Source organism: Opisthorchis viverrini (genome assembly GCF_000715545.1).
Source record: "Opisthorchis viverrini unplaced genomic scaffold opera_v5_44, whole genome shotgun sequence".
Classification (NCBI taxonomy): Eukaryota; Metazoa; Platyhelminthes; class Trematoda; order Opisthorchiida; family Opisthorchiidae; genus Opisthorchis; species Opisthorchis viverrini.
The window spans coordinates 1,593,521-1,610,968 of NW_008751700.1; the positions used below are offsets into that span (position 1 = coordinate 1,593,521).

The 17,448-nt window shown below is 42.4% G+C and overlaps 1 protein-coding gene across 1 annotated transcript; it reads left to right on the forward strand.

Annotated features, from left to right (window-relative positions):
* Nucleotides 1–11,379: 11,379 nt before the first annotated feature.
* On the forward strand, nucleotides 11,380–16,334 carry T265_03208 (hypothetical protein; the record flags this gene model as incomplete). Its single annotated transcript, XM_009167627.1, has 4 exons — nucleotides 11,380–11,520; nucleotides 11,800–12,213; nucleotides 12,250–12,802; nucleotides 15,739–16,334. The coding sequence occupies 4 exons, from the start codon at nucleotides 11,380–11,382 to the stop codon at nucleotides 15,942–15,944; spliced, it is 1,314 nt and encodes a 437-aa protein (XP_009165891.1).
* Nucleotides 16,335–17,448: the final 1,114 nt, after the last annotated feature.

The following is a 17,448-nucleotide window of genomic DNA, read 5'->3' on the forward strand; positions in this document are numbered from 1 at the left end:
CCGGTCTCCCGAAGTTTTGCCAGGACCGAAGGCATATCATCTGCTACATTAAAACCCAACCATGCGGCACCTACTCATCATAGCAGGTCGACAATTCCGGCGGCAGTTGTGTATGTCCTTAGTGGTAAGAATCTTTCCAAATTCATCCGCCACAAATTGCCGCACCTCAAATGACGGCGTTCCATATCTCAGCGGGGCCCTGCATGTGCCCAACTCGTCTTCGGTTAGGCGTCGATTGACTGGAAGCCGATCGTACGGAAACTTTGACAGTTTGTGGTTGTGTTCCGGAAAATAAGAGGTCACTGCCAGTTGGTTCCTTAGCCTCCGTAGACAAAACCGCACTGGACAGCTGGTACTTTGCGTACTTTTTTATTAGAAAGTACGCTCGGCTTACTAGCTTCTTCGGATTCCACGGCTTTTCGTTGGTCTTGGAGGGCGCCTGCTGCATTTGTAGTACACCCATTCGCAACGCAAAATAGTGTTCGTGCTTCGATTACTGGATGAACGCACAGATGTCAAAAAGTTATCCTTCAAGTATTCATTTAAGGACTTCTCAAATGCTGTGAAGGGTGGAAACGATACACCCACAAATTTCTCAACGAAAGCCATTTCCGATGCCATAGCAGACGAAGTTCAAAGCCGAATGTGCGCCAATAATTTTCAAAAGAGATCGATTAGAACAAATTGCAAAAAAATGACGGCAGATGAGGGTGGTTTTCAGTCCACGCATATATGCAAAGAACTGCAACATTTTAACGTTAAAGTTTTTATTTCGCCCGCAGGGGTTTTGCAGAAAAATGTATTGTTTCCAGCAGCTGCCGAATAACACAGCAGATAGGAAGGATAAACCAGACTGATGTGAAAAACAACTGTCAGCTGCGGAGGAAATACCAGAACAGTGAGGAATGGGTCACAGCTATAGATAGTTATGTTGAATTTATTCTGAAAATATTTGATGGTGGTCAAGCCTATGAAAATATGAGCGGAATTGAAAACAGTAATAAAACAAAAAATTCGTCGCCAAATGGCGATGCCGTTCGTCAAAGCCAACCCCCTGGCAGCATGTCAGCGGGGTCTTTGCAGCATACCGTCTGGTCAACAAGCCTTTGCACTTTCTGAACATGATGATAAATGTCTTATAAGAGTTACGTCAATGTTTGCGGGACCTTGAACGCCGTGGGGGTACGGGTCATATGGGCCATCGTCTTCTACGGAAATAGTTTATCCATGCACACCGTTCCTAAGGGATCTCGAGGTTGGCTGAGAAAAAAGTGGGGAAACCGAAGCGTCTACTTACAAAAGCCATGGAATTGTAGCATCAGAAATATTTCCGACGGTTTTTAGGAATTTTAACCCCTCACCTCAGACATGCGAGGTTGACTTCATTTTTTGTGAAGCGTGCTGCCTTTCTGGAGCATTTGAAACAGGCGACGACCAAAGGAATGATAGAGATGAGAAGGTGTATTTGGTTCGATATTTCTCTGCAATCGAGGCTGTTTCCTTTCAGCATGGAGGCATCGAGGGGTGCCCAATTTGGCTTTTACGCAGCGAAGGCACAATAGACCCTTTCATTTCGGGGGGGGGGGGGAAGAAGCATGCTAAACTAGAACCGCTGGGCGAGAAAAGAAACCCATCGCTTGCAACCATGAATCAAGCAAGCTCGCCAACGGTGCCACAACATTGCCCAAAAGGCCTTAAGAGTCCAGTTTCCAGAGCTTGAGACAGATCGGAAAGGGTTTTTAATTGAATTTTACTAGATGCGTCATCCCATATGTAGGCTTTAATCTACTTGACTTGTAATCAATACATCGACTCATCCATTTGCCAGGTGGTCAAACAGGTCCAACCAGGGTTCCGAATCACCTCGATAATCGAGAGAGTAATTTACAGCAGGAAAGCATTCCCATATGTCAAAAGGTTTCCTGGAAAATCAAGAATTGTAACGTAGCCCAACAATAGATAGTCCGAGAGAACATACGTGGATGACCTAAAAATGAAAACATTACAGGTAATGCACCAAATATGCCGACTGCGCGAGCTGGGCTATCTGAACAAGGCGATTGAGGTATTTCGCTGACACCAAATCTAAAATTTGTGGTCAATTACCAACATTGGTGAATAAAGCTTCTTGGAGTAGTACATGCAGCACATAACGTACGCTCTTGAGACAAACGGATTGTCGACTAGTTCAAGGAAGGTTAATAAATATAACGATGAAGGTTTGGATGTTACCACCTTCAACTATCAGGTTACGAGCCACTCCCACTATCTTCACCAGGTGATTAACAACTGACCTATGGATATCTGTCTACAGGAGTTGGGGCCTTGCGATTACTCCTGCACGTTAAAAATATCAGCACCATCACCCTCAACTGAAGGACTGATTATACACTATATGTAAAACTCCCCGACAGACATCTTTACCGCATGCAATCTCCGTGAGGTCACTTCGCGCCATCTATCCAGAGCTGTTCTGAACCCAAGAAACACTACGAACCCAGGTACCTGATAAAATTTAGGTATCACGCAGAATTCAAGCATGACCTTTTTGTTCCACCCGGAATGACTCGCCCAAAATGCTCGCTTTACCTCTGGACGTTCCAGAGCATCCAAGAGGTTCGGGGTATTATAGAGTTCACTACGAGCTGCTTCCTGAATAAGCCGGTCGACGGGTCTCTTCAGGGCGGAAATACATGACCCCTGCTGAGCGCGTACAACCAGCTGGCAAGAAAATGATTTTCGGCCTCAGATATATTGAGTATAAAAAGCACCCGAATTTCCTTTTCCTTCTTCTCCGGTATGTCGCCGACTTCGAATGGATCCGGCAGTTAATTAAACCCTTTTTGCGCAAGCTTCCGGCGGTGTGCTTTTGGTAGCTGATATAAAAAAATAAGAGGCTAATTAGGGCGCGTTGCCATACAGCATTGTTTCAATCTCCAGTGGTTGCTTCGCATAGTAAACTTGCTTCCACTCTTGTCCATGCCACAACTAGAACTCTACTGAAACGATTCATGGATGCTTTTATGGGGCAGTCTGCTGGTAAGCTGAAAACTCAATGAGGGCCACCACATACTTTGTATATTCTCACCTTCCAGGTGAACCACTGCCGCTGACGAGAGTAATCAAAACCGCGTGAATGGATTTGATAATGTATTGGTGTGGCTACACAATAAGTTACTTAACTAGGGGCATCAGAAATATTTCCGACGGTTTTTAGGAATTTTAACCCCTCACCTCAGACATGCGAGGTTGACTTCATTTTTTGTGAAGCGTGCTGCTTTTCTGGAGCATTTGAAACAGGCGACGACCAAAGGAATGATAGAGATGAGAAGGTGTATTTGGTTCGATATTTCTCTGCAATCGAGGCTGTTTCCTTTCAGCATGGAGGCATCGAGGGGTGCCCAATTTGGCTTTTACGCAGCGAAGGCACAATAGACCCTTTCATTTCGGGGGGGGGGAGAAGAAGCATGCTAAACTAGAACCGCTGGGCGAGAAAAGAAACCCATCGCTTGCAACCATGAATCAAGCAAGCTCGCCAACGGTGCCACAACATTGCCCAAAAGGCCTTAAGAGTCCAGTTTCCAGAGCTTGAGACAGATCGGAAAGGGTTTTTAATTGAATTTTACTAGGTGCGCCATCCCATATGTAGGCTTTAATCTACTTGACTTGTAATCAATACATCGACTCATCCATTTGCCAGGTGGTCAAACAGGTCCAACCAGGGTTCCGAATCACCTCGATAATCGAGAGAGTAATTTACAGCAGGAAAGCATTCCCATATGTCAAAAGGTTTCCTGGAAAATCAAGAATTGTAACGTAGCCCAACAATAGATAGTCCGAGAGAACATACGTGGATGACCTAAAAATGAAAACATTACAGGTAATGCACCAAATATGCCGACTGCGCGAGCTGGGCTATCTGAACAAGGCGATTGAGGTATTTCGCTGACACCAAATCTAAAATTTGTGGTCAATTACCAACATTGGTGAATAAAGCTTCTTGGAGTAGTACATGCAGCACATAACGTACGCTCTTGAGACAAACGGATTGTCGACTAGTTCAAGGAAGGTTAATAAATATAACGATGAAGGTTTGGATGTTACCACCTTCAACTATCAGGTTACGAGCCACTCCCACTATCTTCACCAGGTGATTAACAACTGACCTATGGATATCTGTCTACAGGAGTTGGGGCCTTGCGATTACTCCTGCACGTTAAAAATATCAGCACCATCACCCTCAACTGAAGGACTGATTATACACTATATGTAAAACTCCCCGACAGACATCTTTACCGCATGCAATCTCCGTGAGGTCACTTCGCGCCATCTATCCAGAGCTGTTCTGAACCCAAGAAACACTACGAACCCAGGTACCTGATAAAATTTAGGTATCACGCAGAATTCAAGCATGACCTTTTTGTTCCACCCGGAATGACTCGCCCAAAATGCTCGCTTTACCTCTGGACGTTCCAGAGCATCCAAGAGGTTCGGGGTATTATAGAGTTCACTACGAGCTGCTTCCTGAATAAGCCGGTCGACGGGTCTCTTCAGGGCGGAAATACATGACCCCTGCTGAGCGCGTACAACCAGCTGGCAAGAAAATGATTTTCGGCCTCAGATATATTGAGTATAAAAAGCACCCGAATTTCCTTTTCCTTCTTCTCCGGTATGTCGCCGACTTCGAATGGATCCGGCAGTTAATTAAACCCTTTTTGCGCAAGCTTCCGGCGGTGTGCTTTTGGTAGCTGATATAAAAAAATAAGAGGCTAATTAGGGCGCGTTGCCATACAGCATTGTTTCAATCTCCAGTGGTTGCTTCGCATAGTAAACTTGCTTCCACTCTTGTCCATGCCACAACTAGAACTCTACTGAAACGATTCATGGATGCTTTTATGGGGCAGTCTGCTGGTAAGCTGAAAACTCAATGAGGGCCACCACATACTTTGTATATTCTCACCTTCCAGGTGAACCACTGCCGCTGACGAGAGTAATCAAAACCGCGTGAATGGATTTGATAATGTATTGGTGTGGCTACACAATAAGTTACTTAACTAGGGTGTGTGGCAAAGAAATAAAAATAATAACGCTAGATTGGGTATACAATAATAAACAGGACACATGGAGCAGACTCACTGATGATTGTTTTCTTTAAAACAGTTCGTCGTTCGCCCAGGTCAGCGAATGAACAGTAGTCCAGTTATGGTGGTCCAGAGGTCTTCTTATAAACACACACATATGATAGATTCCGAAGATGGTCTGAAATGTTTTGCTACCAGAGTTAGCACATGAGACTCGCAAATGACCGCTGTAAGCGCGAGCGCAATCAGAAGAGATAGTCGAAGCACGTGGCCACGTTTGTATTGCATGAATTTTGTGTACAAGTGCACGCTTTTGTTTTTTTGTATTCAATCACAAAAGATTAACCGATTGACGAAAAGCTTAGTGTTATGATGAAAGCAAAACAAAGGTACAAAATACCACAGGGACAATCCGTTAAACCCGCCAGTCCTAATACTTGTCCCATAGGCTCCGGTTCGCCACTAAATAAGCCTCACGGTAAACTGCGTCTGTCAGTACATCTTAACAGGATCTGCAAAGGCCATCTCGAATTAAGCGGAGGAACCAAGGTATGGTGCGCGTGTATGCAAGTGGAAGATAAAACCAGTGACCGTATTAATTGCAAGACACAGATAGAAAGAAAAATAATACAAAGGAAGTGCACACATTTGGTAGTTGACTTGAGTACACACCTATGCTTGGACTTTGTTACTCGCAGCCTAGAAGGAAGTTTACTGCCAACACAAGTTTCTGGACGTGTGTTTTGTGACTGCCCTGACGTCCAGTAGCTTCTGTTTTGGACTTGCTGTTGGGAGCCTTTCATTTTGTCAGGTCTGCCAAATTTATAACAATGGCTGGATGTGTGATAGGCCGTGGTCATCCTTCTTACTTTAAGCACGGCTCGAGCCAAAGCAACCGGATGGTGGCATGTCCTTGAGCCACGAACCCGAAAATCTGACCTTGGAAAGGTTGGTTATCTTTTTGATTTCTGTATGCGACATCGTACTATGGATCATTAAAAGATTCATAGTTATAGCGCGTATTAGGGTACCACGGTTGCGCAAGGGGATCATCCAACATTGAGATTTGAGTTTCTTCGGAATGATTATCGATGTATGCTACATTTATTCCACCGATAATCGAGTAATGAGAGCCGAATTTCCGTAAGATTTGGTGCGAACGCACCAAATGAGAATGAAAAGGAAAAGAAAAAACTGGCAAAGTGAATGAGAACGCAAATCCATCGGAGGACGACAGAGCAGGAGTATTGATAAGATGTTGTATAGTGATATTTTCTTGCTGGATTGCAAGTAACACAAAGAAAACTTGACCTCTGTCTTCACGAAGTTTTAAGAACATATCCCAGGAATCTCATCTGATGAGTTAGTAGCAATCGCTTGGTATGGCTCACGAAGCCTGGGGGCTAGCACAAGCCAGTATTTGTTGAACGCTGTATAAGTTGCAAAGCACAATGAGAATAGCCGCTTTGGTAATCTCAGGGACATTATATTTTGACCTTCAGTCTTGTGGAGGTCTGTAGGCTTAGTTTTGAGCCTGCAAGTAAGCTTAAAATGCGGGGAAATGCAGCACATGATCGAAAAAAGATGTCGAGTATGAAAAGTGTGGAGTAACTGTCCCACTAAAGGGACTTTTACATTTCACCACTACAAAATAAACATATCGCGGAGTAAATGCAGTTTACATCCGCAAGGTGACAAAAGCCACACGCACTATTGACCACAGCTTGGAGCTGGACAGACCCACGTGCATAAATTCCTGTGGTAGCGATAGTGGACTGCATCAGTTTGCCATTCAGATCGACAGAGTGAGGCTAGGTAATACACTGCGAAGTATGCACATGGGTTCCACAACTACAGAAACAATTTTGGGGGTGGAAGCTCAGCACATCTATTCTTTCAACCACTTTGAAGCGACGAACAATAGAACTAAAAACATGTCATCCATATTTGGGAAGTCTGTTAGGAATGAAACATCGAGAACATATTCAACACATACCAGAATCACGCTGCCTACCGGCCTACCAATTTTATTATTTGGAACAGTATGGATTCCGACTTATTCCTACTCATCGGCAATAGCTGTAGTATGAGTCCTGTTCTTGTTATGGAGAAAGATGTCATTTGCCTTGAATTATCTAAAGTTGTGGACAAGTCGCTGTCTTTTAAGGACGGCTTGCCAAACATGTTGTGCTCTAATTCAAAGATTGTACCCTGATAACTGCAGAAATGCATTTTGGAATAATGTCTGGCCTCCACCAGATTGATGCAGCGGCACCCAAGTTTACACTTCTGAGACCACTGTAATTTCTTTATCCTAGCAACGATCTGCCTAGGAAGCCTCCTGTACTAACGAACTGGAAGTTTGAATGGAGTATAACATCAGTCACCCAATAACTCAGCCTTGAAAAGGATAACGGACTTCAGTTAGTAATCTAACAGCTTCACTCGCAAAAGTTAGAAAATAACCATCTATTAGGTCTCTATTGTTGCATCAAAAAACACTTCATAGTTCCCTATAGCTCTTGCGTCCTCTTAGAAGAGATAAAAATAGGGATCATTGTTCAAGGTGGTCTGAGTAACTCTACGCGATACAAAAGTAGCAGGCGTCGTCGACAGTCAAGCTGAGCACTTCCGACTTGGCCTCCGTTCGCTCAAACATAACCTGATGAGCGTTTTGTTTAAAGTCCTTATTCAGATACAGCTGCAGCATAAGGGAAAAGTCCTCGGTTTAGATGAATAAAAAATGATTAAGCTAGCACAGGAAACAGAAGCAATTTTGGCTTGCACTTCTGGCAACCTACCGAGTAAAGAAATCTTGGCTACGATAAATTTTTAGTCTTTGACTCGTCAAAACTTACATGGCTGCTCTATCAGGTTCTGCAGAACTCATTATCCTCAGACTGGTTTCTAACACTTTGAGCAGTCAAAGCTCATGGATCTTTCCCGAAGTTTATCTCCCAAAACTTCGCCTACATTACTTCCGCTTTCTATAATTTGTCGCGTACGACGTATTCTGCTTACAGATGTTTCAAAACCACTTACGAATAAGTTGAGCGAAGCCTCATGGAACTGCTGAATGTACCAGCATGATTTGTTTTCTGCCATCCCCAGCAAAAATTAGGAACAAGTATTCTCACACCTTTAAGGGTTCGTTCAATTTGCGGTTGTTCACAGAATTTACAGATGAAGAGTAATGAATGGCAGAAACGCTCAGCATCTGTCTTTTGTCGAGACAGCCTACTGATCGAAATTAAGCGGGCCATCCCTTAAGTTTACATGAGAAGTGAAGTTAACCATTAACTTGTTGGCCTGGATTTCATACTGCGGGTAAAAGTCAAATGGAGTCCCTGATGGTCACCCCTTGCTTTGGGTCTTGTCGACCGGCTAGTATAATCAGGTTCTGGGGAATACGTCCTGGTGAGTTCGTATTAGTTATCGATCGGCTGTCGTTGGCACACAAATATCCTGGAACTTTCATCGGTAACGGGATGAATTCAGTAAACGATGAGTGATGAAATCACAGTCGGGTTCGAATTACCACACAAACAGACATATAATTTGCTATCGATACATTAAGTAACTGTAGTTTGTCCCTACCTGTGCTAGCCTATATGCCGACTAACATGGACTCACAATTCCATGATGTGTGAAGCATTTTGTGGGCTGCTATACATGCGCCTGCAAAAAATATGCTATAAATTTTAAATTAGTTACCAAAACACCTTTCCTGTTTCTAATATGTGAATAAGACCTAAGTAGCCGAGCACCCTGGGCACGTTTGACATTTTGCCTTCATGGCTACTGACACTTAAAGATTTATGCTCCAGTGTTCAATGCAGTGCAAACCGTCAAGAGGTCTCTAGTTTTGTTTGTTGCTTTCAGCTGTTAAGCTACCATCGGAGGCTGTGCATTTTTCAATGCTCAAGGTATCTTTGGTGACTCCGCAGAGTTTTCTACTAAGTTTTTAAGAGCAAGTTCAGAGCTTGTACGTCTGGAAACTGTGAAACTTTAGGGGATGCACTATGCTTCTACAAATCTCTCGCGCCATTTTACAAGTACAAGAACCGTGGCATTTGTATCTTTTGCGTTGAAAGGGCTGTATTCTAGGCCTTTGGAGAAATTTCAGTTTCTACCTCTCTGACTGGTAAAGCTGCATAGGAACCAGCATCCTCCCATTTTACTGCCCATCAGAGACCCATCTGTTGAGGAGGCTGATCCAAAAGGCAAACCTGTGTTTCTGCAAAAAACACGACGAAATGACCGGCCCTCGGTAAACGGGGCACAAAAACGCCACGCTTTTATATAAACTCACTCAAACTTTAACTAAGATAACATAACATTTTAGAGGATACAATATCCCGAAAGATGCGAACTTAACTGGTTTATACATTACCTCAATTACGATTACTGTAAATAGTTTTTCTATCCCACGTAGATGTTCTAGGGGCCCGAAATAACGATAAATGTCTTTTTTTATAAGTTGAAGCTGTCAAGCATGTTCAAATCATTTTCCAACCCTGAATATTGTCTTGTTAAAGATATTGTCCTAAACCATGGGTAGTATACTTTCTAGCTGTTGTAAAAGTGCACCTACATTTCAAACGGAGCCATAATTAGAACCTGTAAGGTCATTTTGTGCAGAACGTTACCAAAGCCTTTTATACTTCAACGCAACTCATTCCTTATGGTTTTGGACAGACTTATTTCCCTGCACGAACCATCTTTTATTGAAACTTAATCATTTTTGGTCAGTTTCTCATCGTATTCTGAACAAATCCAATACGTCCGATGCATGATAGTCTCTCGCTCTCCATACGCTGCTTTGCTACAAAGCAAGAGCAAAGAGGTTTAAAGAAAGAGTCCTCTGAAGAAACATTCTCACGTCAGGTTACCGGTTCGCTAAATAAACTGATTGGTTTTGGTCAAAAGCGCAATCATTTGCCGTGTTTGGTCTTATATTGGGTGCGCAGTACTTCCTTTATTTCCTACTGTTTGATGAATAGATTTAGACCAAGGTCGCAAACAACCCACAATCTTTTTAGTTTAATTCAAAACTACCTCTACCATAGGTGAATTGATTCTACAAATAGCGAGAAACACGCAAAATGGTAACCTATAATCAAAATTCCTCCATAGATCCGAGTCACCACCTCGATCTTTCATCTGGCCAATCGGCATGAGCGTTTTTTCAAGGTGTCGCATAAGTACGCACATGCGTTTGTCCATGTGCAACTAGGAGATATTTGTGTTCGCTTTTCAGAGTATGTGCATGTACTTGGCATAGGTATAATGTGGCAAAAGTTATACTCTCTTGCGGATACAACAGGGCATCTGTGAAATTGGTTTAGGCTGCTCAAAGTGTTGAGCTTACCGGTTTGTCTTAGGAATGTCACACAAACTGACTAATGAGATGAGATAAAGTGTATGGGGTGGTAACGACTATAGTGGACGGACCGGTTCAAGTGAAAAAAACAATCCAAGTTCACTCACTGGACGATGAATAGCTTCTGGCTGGTTCCACGCACAGTCAAGCCATGATGACAGATGGTCAACTCCTCGTCAAAGCACTGGAAAGAGCGGACCTTCCCATTCCGGGAAGCAAGGATGAATTAGCTTTTTCGACGAAGCCTTCCGGAGAGACCATGAATTGGACGGTAGACTATCTTGGCAAGATGTCTCAGACACAGTGCCCTAGGGGTCCCTTGATCCATTAAAACATGACAAATAATGCCCAGTATTTGATAGAGCATTTTCAAATTTTAGGGTCACTCAAACAAGGCAAGTGTTCAGTGTTTGCATTTATATGCACTTTTTGGGCGATTCATATATGGGACTTTTAAATAAAATGCAGCAGATCGATCCTCTCATTTCTCAATGAAACTTCGGCCTTTGGAAAAATGCCGACTTATGACTATGGTGACCAGTTGTCCTTAGAACGTGGGGAACGTTATTTTCACAAACTTACATAGGAAGTTTTGGGAAACGTCATCATGCAGTGCTTGTTATCTGTGACTCAGGACCCGAAACATCTAACTTACAAAGGCTCTGGTCCAGAATGTGTTGTTTTCGACTTGTCATGAGACAAAACGCCAATAACGATATTCTCCTTCGTTGCTTTGTACTACTCATAAGGTTGCTGAAAATCCACCGACAGCCCACGACCGGTTTCGCCCTTCTTGTGGCTCATCAGGTAGGCGCAGTTCCTGGGTTTCCGTCAACCTTATGTTCCACTTGAAACCAACTTGCACGAAATTAGCGAATATACACTCAGCAACCTTATGAGTAGTACAATACAACGATGTACATGTATCGCGATATTTCAAATATCGTAGCGACTGAAAAACGAAGCGGCCTGGTGCAGCGCATTCAGTTGCCTGAGAACATCATAAACGAGAGATTCATCTGGGTTCCAGGTGAGTCTCTCGAAAAAACCAAATTGGTTTGCAAATGAGTGTATATTCGCTGATATTCTCCTTCCTTTTCCGCAGTTATCGAGTGGGCACTAATCGTTGTCCGCACCATCCAATCCAGACTTGTGGGGCAGTCACCCTTCATGATCCAGGAGAACGGCCTTATCGACTAGATTAGGGTTTTACGTTGTTAGTCTGCATTAGAATTCATAGCCCATGATTTTACGTCAAGATTCAGACAAAACTCTGTAGGTTTTGCAAACCATGGACATAGATATACTTTAATTCCTCTATTCTTCAAATTTTAGCGTGAACAAGAAGACTTTTTTGAAAATCCTGCGTTTTGTAACGTTATGGGTATCATTCTACTGGCTGCCATATTGACTTTTCTACCATATAAAGCTTACGGAAAATCAATAACATCTGATTTGGCACAACTGACTTTAGTTCAAAACTTTACTAAATGGGAAGCAGCTGGTCATTTAAGTCTGCTTGATGCATACTATTTGTACAATATCTTTGGAGATCGGTGGGACGTAGCACTGAACGGAGCTTGGAAACATTTCGTGAAAAAATACAAAAGAGAATATGCTGGTCCCGTTGAACAGGCCAGAAGATTTCGTATTTTCACAAGAAATTTTATCAGAGTCAATCAACATAACGTGCGTTACATCCAAGGCGACACTTTCTACACAATGGGAATTAATAGATTTAGTGATCGAGTGAGTTGGACCATTTCATCTCACCGTTTTCTTCAGACAACAGAAGAATTCAGGCGGCTCTTAGGATTTCGTGATCTTAGAAACACATCAAGGGTAAATTCGAAATACATCACTATCGCAACAGAACCGCCTCCATCAATCGACTGGCGCACTACAGGAGCAGTTACTCCAGTCAAAGACCAAGGACAATGTGGCTCATGCTGGGCTTTTTCAGCCACGGGCGCTATTGAGGGCCAACATTTCATGGCAACGAAACAGCTTGTATCACTCTCAGAACAGCAGCTTGTAGATTGTAGCTCACATTTCGGAAATTTCGGCTGCTCGGGTGGTTGGATGGACAACGCGTTTAAATACGTAAAACATACCCATGGAATCACCACCGAAACTAATTATCCTTACATTTCCGGGGAAACGGGTGCCCCTAATCCCCACTGTAAGTTTCATGGCAAAACTGTCGCTACTACAGTCACCGGGATTGTGGATCTACCTCGTGGCAATGAATCTGCCCTGAAGCAAGCTGTTGGTTTACATGGTCCCATCTCCGTTGCAATACACGCGAGTCTTGAGAGTTTTGTGGGATACAAATCAGGTAGGAGTTGATACGGTCTATGGAACTTTCCATAAGGTTGGTTTTCGAGGAAGTAGAAGGGATATCTTTTAGGCTAACATTGTTCGGAAATTTGAGTAAGTTGTTTCATACCGGAAGCCGTACTGATTCGTACTGCAAGTGATGTATTCTTAAGCCTTTTTGTGCTGTAGCATTTCACCGAGCTTTCTTCCTTTCTATTGAAGTAAATTTGGGCTATTCAACGATTATCACACTGCAGACAGATTTTTCCACCAGCAGTTAACTGGTTTCACAGTGCTGTTTATGGAATGCGTCGGCACAAGAATCATTCCTATTTTTAAAATAATTTGTACCAAATCAACTCCGTGAGTAAGTGGAACTGATGCAATAACATTAAGACATTGAGAAAAACAGGTAACGTTAATTTTGCCGAAGGATTTTTTGGACAACGGAGCAAAATTACTATTTTGCGGAATGCCCTGTGGCTGTTGCGCACTTTAATCGGTGCTACGTACTTTGCTCAATTTTGCTTCTGGTTGTCACGTACAAACAAATTCCAAAAAACCTGGACCTCACATTAAATGTGAAGCAGCAGAAGAAAAGCACGTTTGTTTTACCAGATTTTACTTACCATCTGATAAGATAGTGGGATGCTTTCGGTCTGATTTGAAGCTTTTAATAGACCGAAATCGCTGTATAGTCAAAGTTAGACAGCGCCCAACCTTTTGTTAAATACATGTAGGTATAGGATCAATCATCGTAACCCGAAGAGTTTGCATTTTCGGTGGTACATTGTTTTGGATGAGTGCTTGGGTAAATTATACAGTGCAAAACCGTGTTCTGTTGTTGCTTTATTCTCTAGATTAAATTTGGATTCCACCCTGCAAGCTACAATAAACTCTTGGAGTGGTAAACTTGTGCTACTGTCCTCAGACCTAGAGCACCCTGATGATGGAAGAAACGTACATACGAAATATACAAGGGTGTAGAACTTTAAACTTCCAAAACTGAAGTAATGGTTGCTATGATACCCGAATAAGATTGTATCGCTATTTTCATCAGTACGACTATAGGTTGTAGGATGGTGCAGATACACCACTGTCCGCAGCTGATGACTTTTATCCAACAGCTCTTGGCTAAATATTTCAATGCGACTGTCTCCATTAATAAAATGGAATCAAACTAAAACCATCCAGGTGTGCTGCTTAAGTTTAGGGACATGAAGAGGTGGGCGTAGATCAACAGTTATTACATCTATGTGTGGTATACAAACTGACACACTGATATCATAAGTAGTAATCAATATGAAAGAGACAAATGACATGAAGGGCCAAAGTTTTACCAGTTCACACCCATAAAAACAGCATAACACTATTACCACGAGACTAAAGAGTCGAAATGTAAAATTTTGTTTACAAACTCCGGCATGTTTGTGTATACCGCTACCCAGTACTTTATCAAGTGATTGTGAATTTCAATTCCACTCGAATTTACTAAATGGTGTTTCGTTACCAAAGCTTTACTTCGTAGACGCTGGTGCGTTCAATTCGTTCAGCTCGTTCAACTCGCGCATCATATCTGTGGACCCATAAATATTAGAGTTTATCGAATCGAGAGCATTTCACACAAAGGCTGGAAAACGAAGCCGACAACAAAACTGTTGTGCACCATTTCATTGGTTTGTCTAGTGTTGACTATATGTGAAAATCCTTCAGTCAATCTCGCTTGGTATCCGTGCGGCCAGTTGGTCTACATATGTGAGATGTTTTATCGGTCAATCCTGCCGCGCATAAACACTACTCCCGAAGTTGGCTTCCGTAGTGCTGTATTACTTTTAGTCTCGGCACCGAGTCAACATCACCGCACCAAGATATTTTTCCTGGGCATGCTGCACGGCAGCTCTGTCCAAGTCACAGCAGTTACGAAGAAGACTCTTCTAATTGTTATCCCATCACAAGATGTCATGTGTTGCATGGAAGGTTTGTGACACCTGATCAGTTGCCCTTTTTTATTAACAGACTAGATTCTGACTCAGCTTGTCCATCGGTTGGAAACTACTCAGTGGTGTTTGAATTCACCTTTTAGGCTGAATGACTGGACAGTGTTCTTCCGTCGTGGTTATTGATTTAGTTAGTGTCCCCGAAATTTGTTTCGTCTTGCAAAGCATTATATTCCAAGTGAGAAGCTGGCAAGCGGCTTTTGACAGGGTTTCATGACTTGTTTTTTAATTTTCCTCTGTATGTTATACAAGGTCTAAACTGCATGTGCTAATTGTCATTTCACTGAGTCTCACATTGCTTGGTTTCTCTTGGTATTTTCAAAGCATTCTCCCTGAGAGGACATAACGGTCTAAACAAGGCCCTGTTCTGCATCTTCGAAACGTACACTGGACAAATTCTATTGTAGTTAAAAAGTTGACAAAGAAGTAGTCAGTTCCCAATGCTGTATGAGAATTAATAACATGAAGGCCGAACTGAGTAAGACTTTCTGTCCGATTGAGTAAAAGCATGGTGCAAAGATTATATCACACGTGTAGCCAAAGTGCTGCATGCCAATGATGCAGTCAGAACAAATCCCAGTGCTTCCTACTCTTCCATGGGTACTTTAATGTCGCTCAGCTAAACAAAGTGACGCTGAATGGGTCTTCTCTTATGACCACCACGCCAAGTTCAACCATCTAAAAGTAGTCTTTTGCCGGTGATCAATTTAGGTGTGTCACGAATTCGCTTAGATCTAAATCTATTATTCAGATGCCTTATTGTAGTACATAGATGTCAGAGCAAGGAAAATCAGGATGCACAGGCACATTCTTTTAAAGAATGTCATAAACAAGAGATTCAGGTGATATTCAGCCCGGTCTTTCAGCACAACGAACTTCAGTCGAGAATGACTTTATTTAGTCAATAAGCTCTTGTGAATTCCCACAACTGCATCTCATTTACTTTCGTATGTTTCAGGCGTGTATTCAGATGAACAATGTTCCTCCGATGAATTGGATCACGCCGTCCTGGTTGTGGGCTACGGTGAGGAAAATGGGATACCTTACTGGTTGATTAAGAACAGTTGGGGTGTTGACTGGGGTGAACTGGGCTATGTGAAGATTCGTCGCAACCACCACAATCTCTGTGGCGTAGCTTCTAGAGCTTCCTACCCTCTGATGTAGGAGGCCAAGGCTTATTGGTAACTCCCTTCAACTGAAGTTTACTTTTATTTATGTGGCCTGCATGAGATGAATGCTAAATCAAAACATGGCTGTCAAAACATTATGATCCACTTTTTGTATTTTTGCTTGCTTTCAAATTTTGCTATCACGATTTTTAATTCGACACCGTCATAGATTCCAAACTGATCACTGCCATTATTTTGTTCAATAACGTATAACAACTCTCGTGCAAAAAGCTATTCTTTTTTCGTAAAACTCTAAAAAGGTATCCCCCTTAATAATGCAACATTTATCAAAAAGCTCACCCTTCTTTACGTGTGATATCACAGCATTTCAAACGATTACCCTCAATATTATTCTCCCACTATATATATATATACATATATAATTGTTGTTATTTAGATCTACTGGTTTTGAAACTTGGTGTTTTAATTAGTGCCAAATAAGTGCACAACAACGATCCTAATCAAATCGTGTCCAAACACACACTCGATGTGCTGACAAAGAGAGTTTCCCAAGTTTCGAAACTGGAGCCCCATGTCAGGCGTGTTTATATGGCTCCAATACCTCAGATAACCTTTCAAGGTACTTCATCAGGCACATCTATATAGAAGAATTATGTGGCGAACAAAGGATTCCAAAAACATGCAATCCGACTGCAATAATTAGGAATGGAACTGCTAGAAGGAAGTTCATGCCTCTACTATCCCTTTGGTCATATTTGTTTATCTGCTCCAGAATGAGCTCTTTTTACTGAGTACACCAGCTTTACACAGCATTTGAGTTACCAAACCAAGTTCTTTTGAGTGAAGAAAATCCAACTACAACTCGTCTCCATTTCCCATTCACATTACTGTTGTATGATCAATTCTCCTCCTGTCCTGGCGCAATTATCCTGATCTGTCCACATCATTGAGCGGAACCATTGTTGTCGCGTTTCGCTCTTATTACAGCTGATGGGTGGTGCGTATCCCTGGCCGTGGCTGGATTTGAATGCAGAAATCCGGCACGCAATGCCAACTTACTACAACTAGAATACCAGAGTACATTAAACACTTAAATTTTTACTTTTCAACAGTCAAAAACATTCACACTTGAGTTCGCTCGACGCCTCGAACGACGACGACCCTGTAACAGTTCTGGTTGTATCGATCGTTTGACCCGCCTGTCAGAACTCCTCAAGCGCCACGGACGCTTGATTTCAAGTGAACAACTTTCGATTAGGTATTAGTGTGGACTCACCAGAGTAATTGTAGAGAGACAGGAGGTCGGAAGTTCTAACGAGAATGATACCAATGTGTATTCCGGCAGACATCAGCCGATGTTTTTATGAAACCTTCTACCTATTGCACAAAATCCTACTCATACATTGTGCCGTAATAATAAAAAACAAAAGAGCAACTTGTTATATTGGAAACCTTACTAAAACATGCTTAAGTTTGTCGAGTTTTACCTCTTCTCACGCTTGGTTTCTGTCAATCGTAAACAGCGTAAGAACAAATTT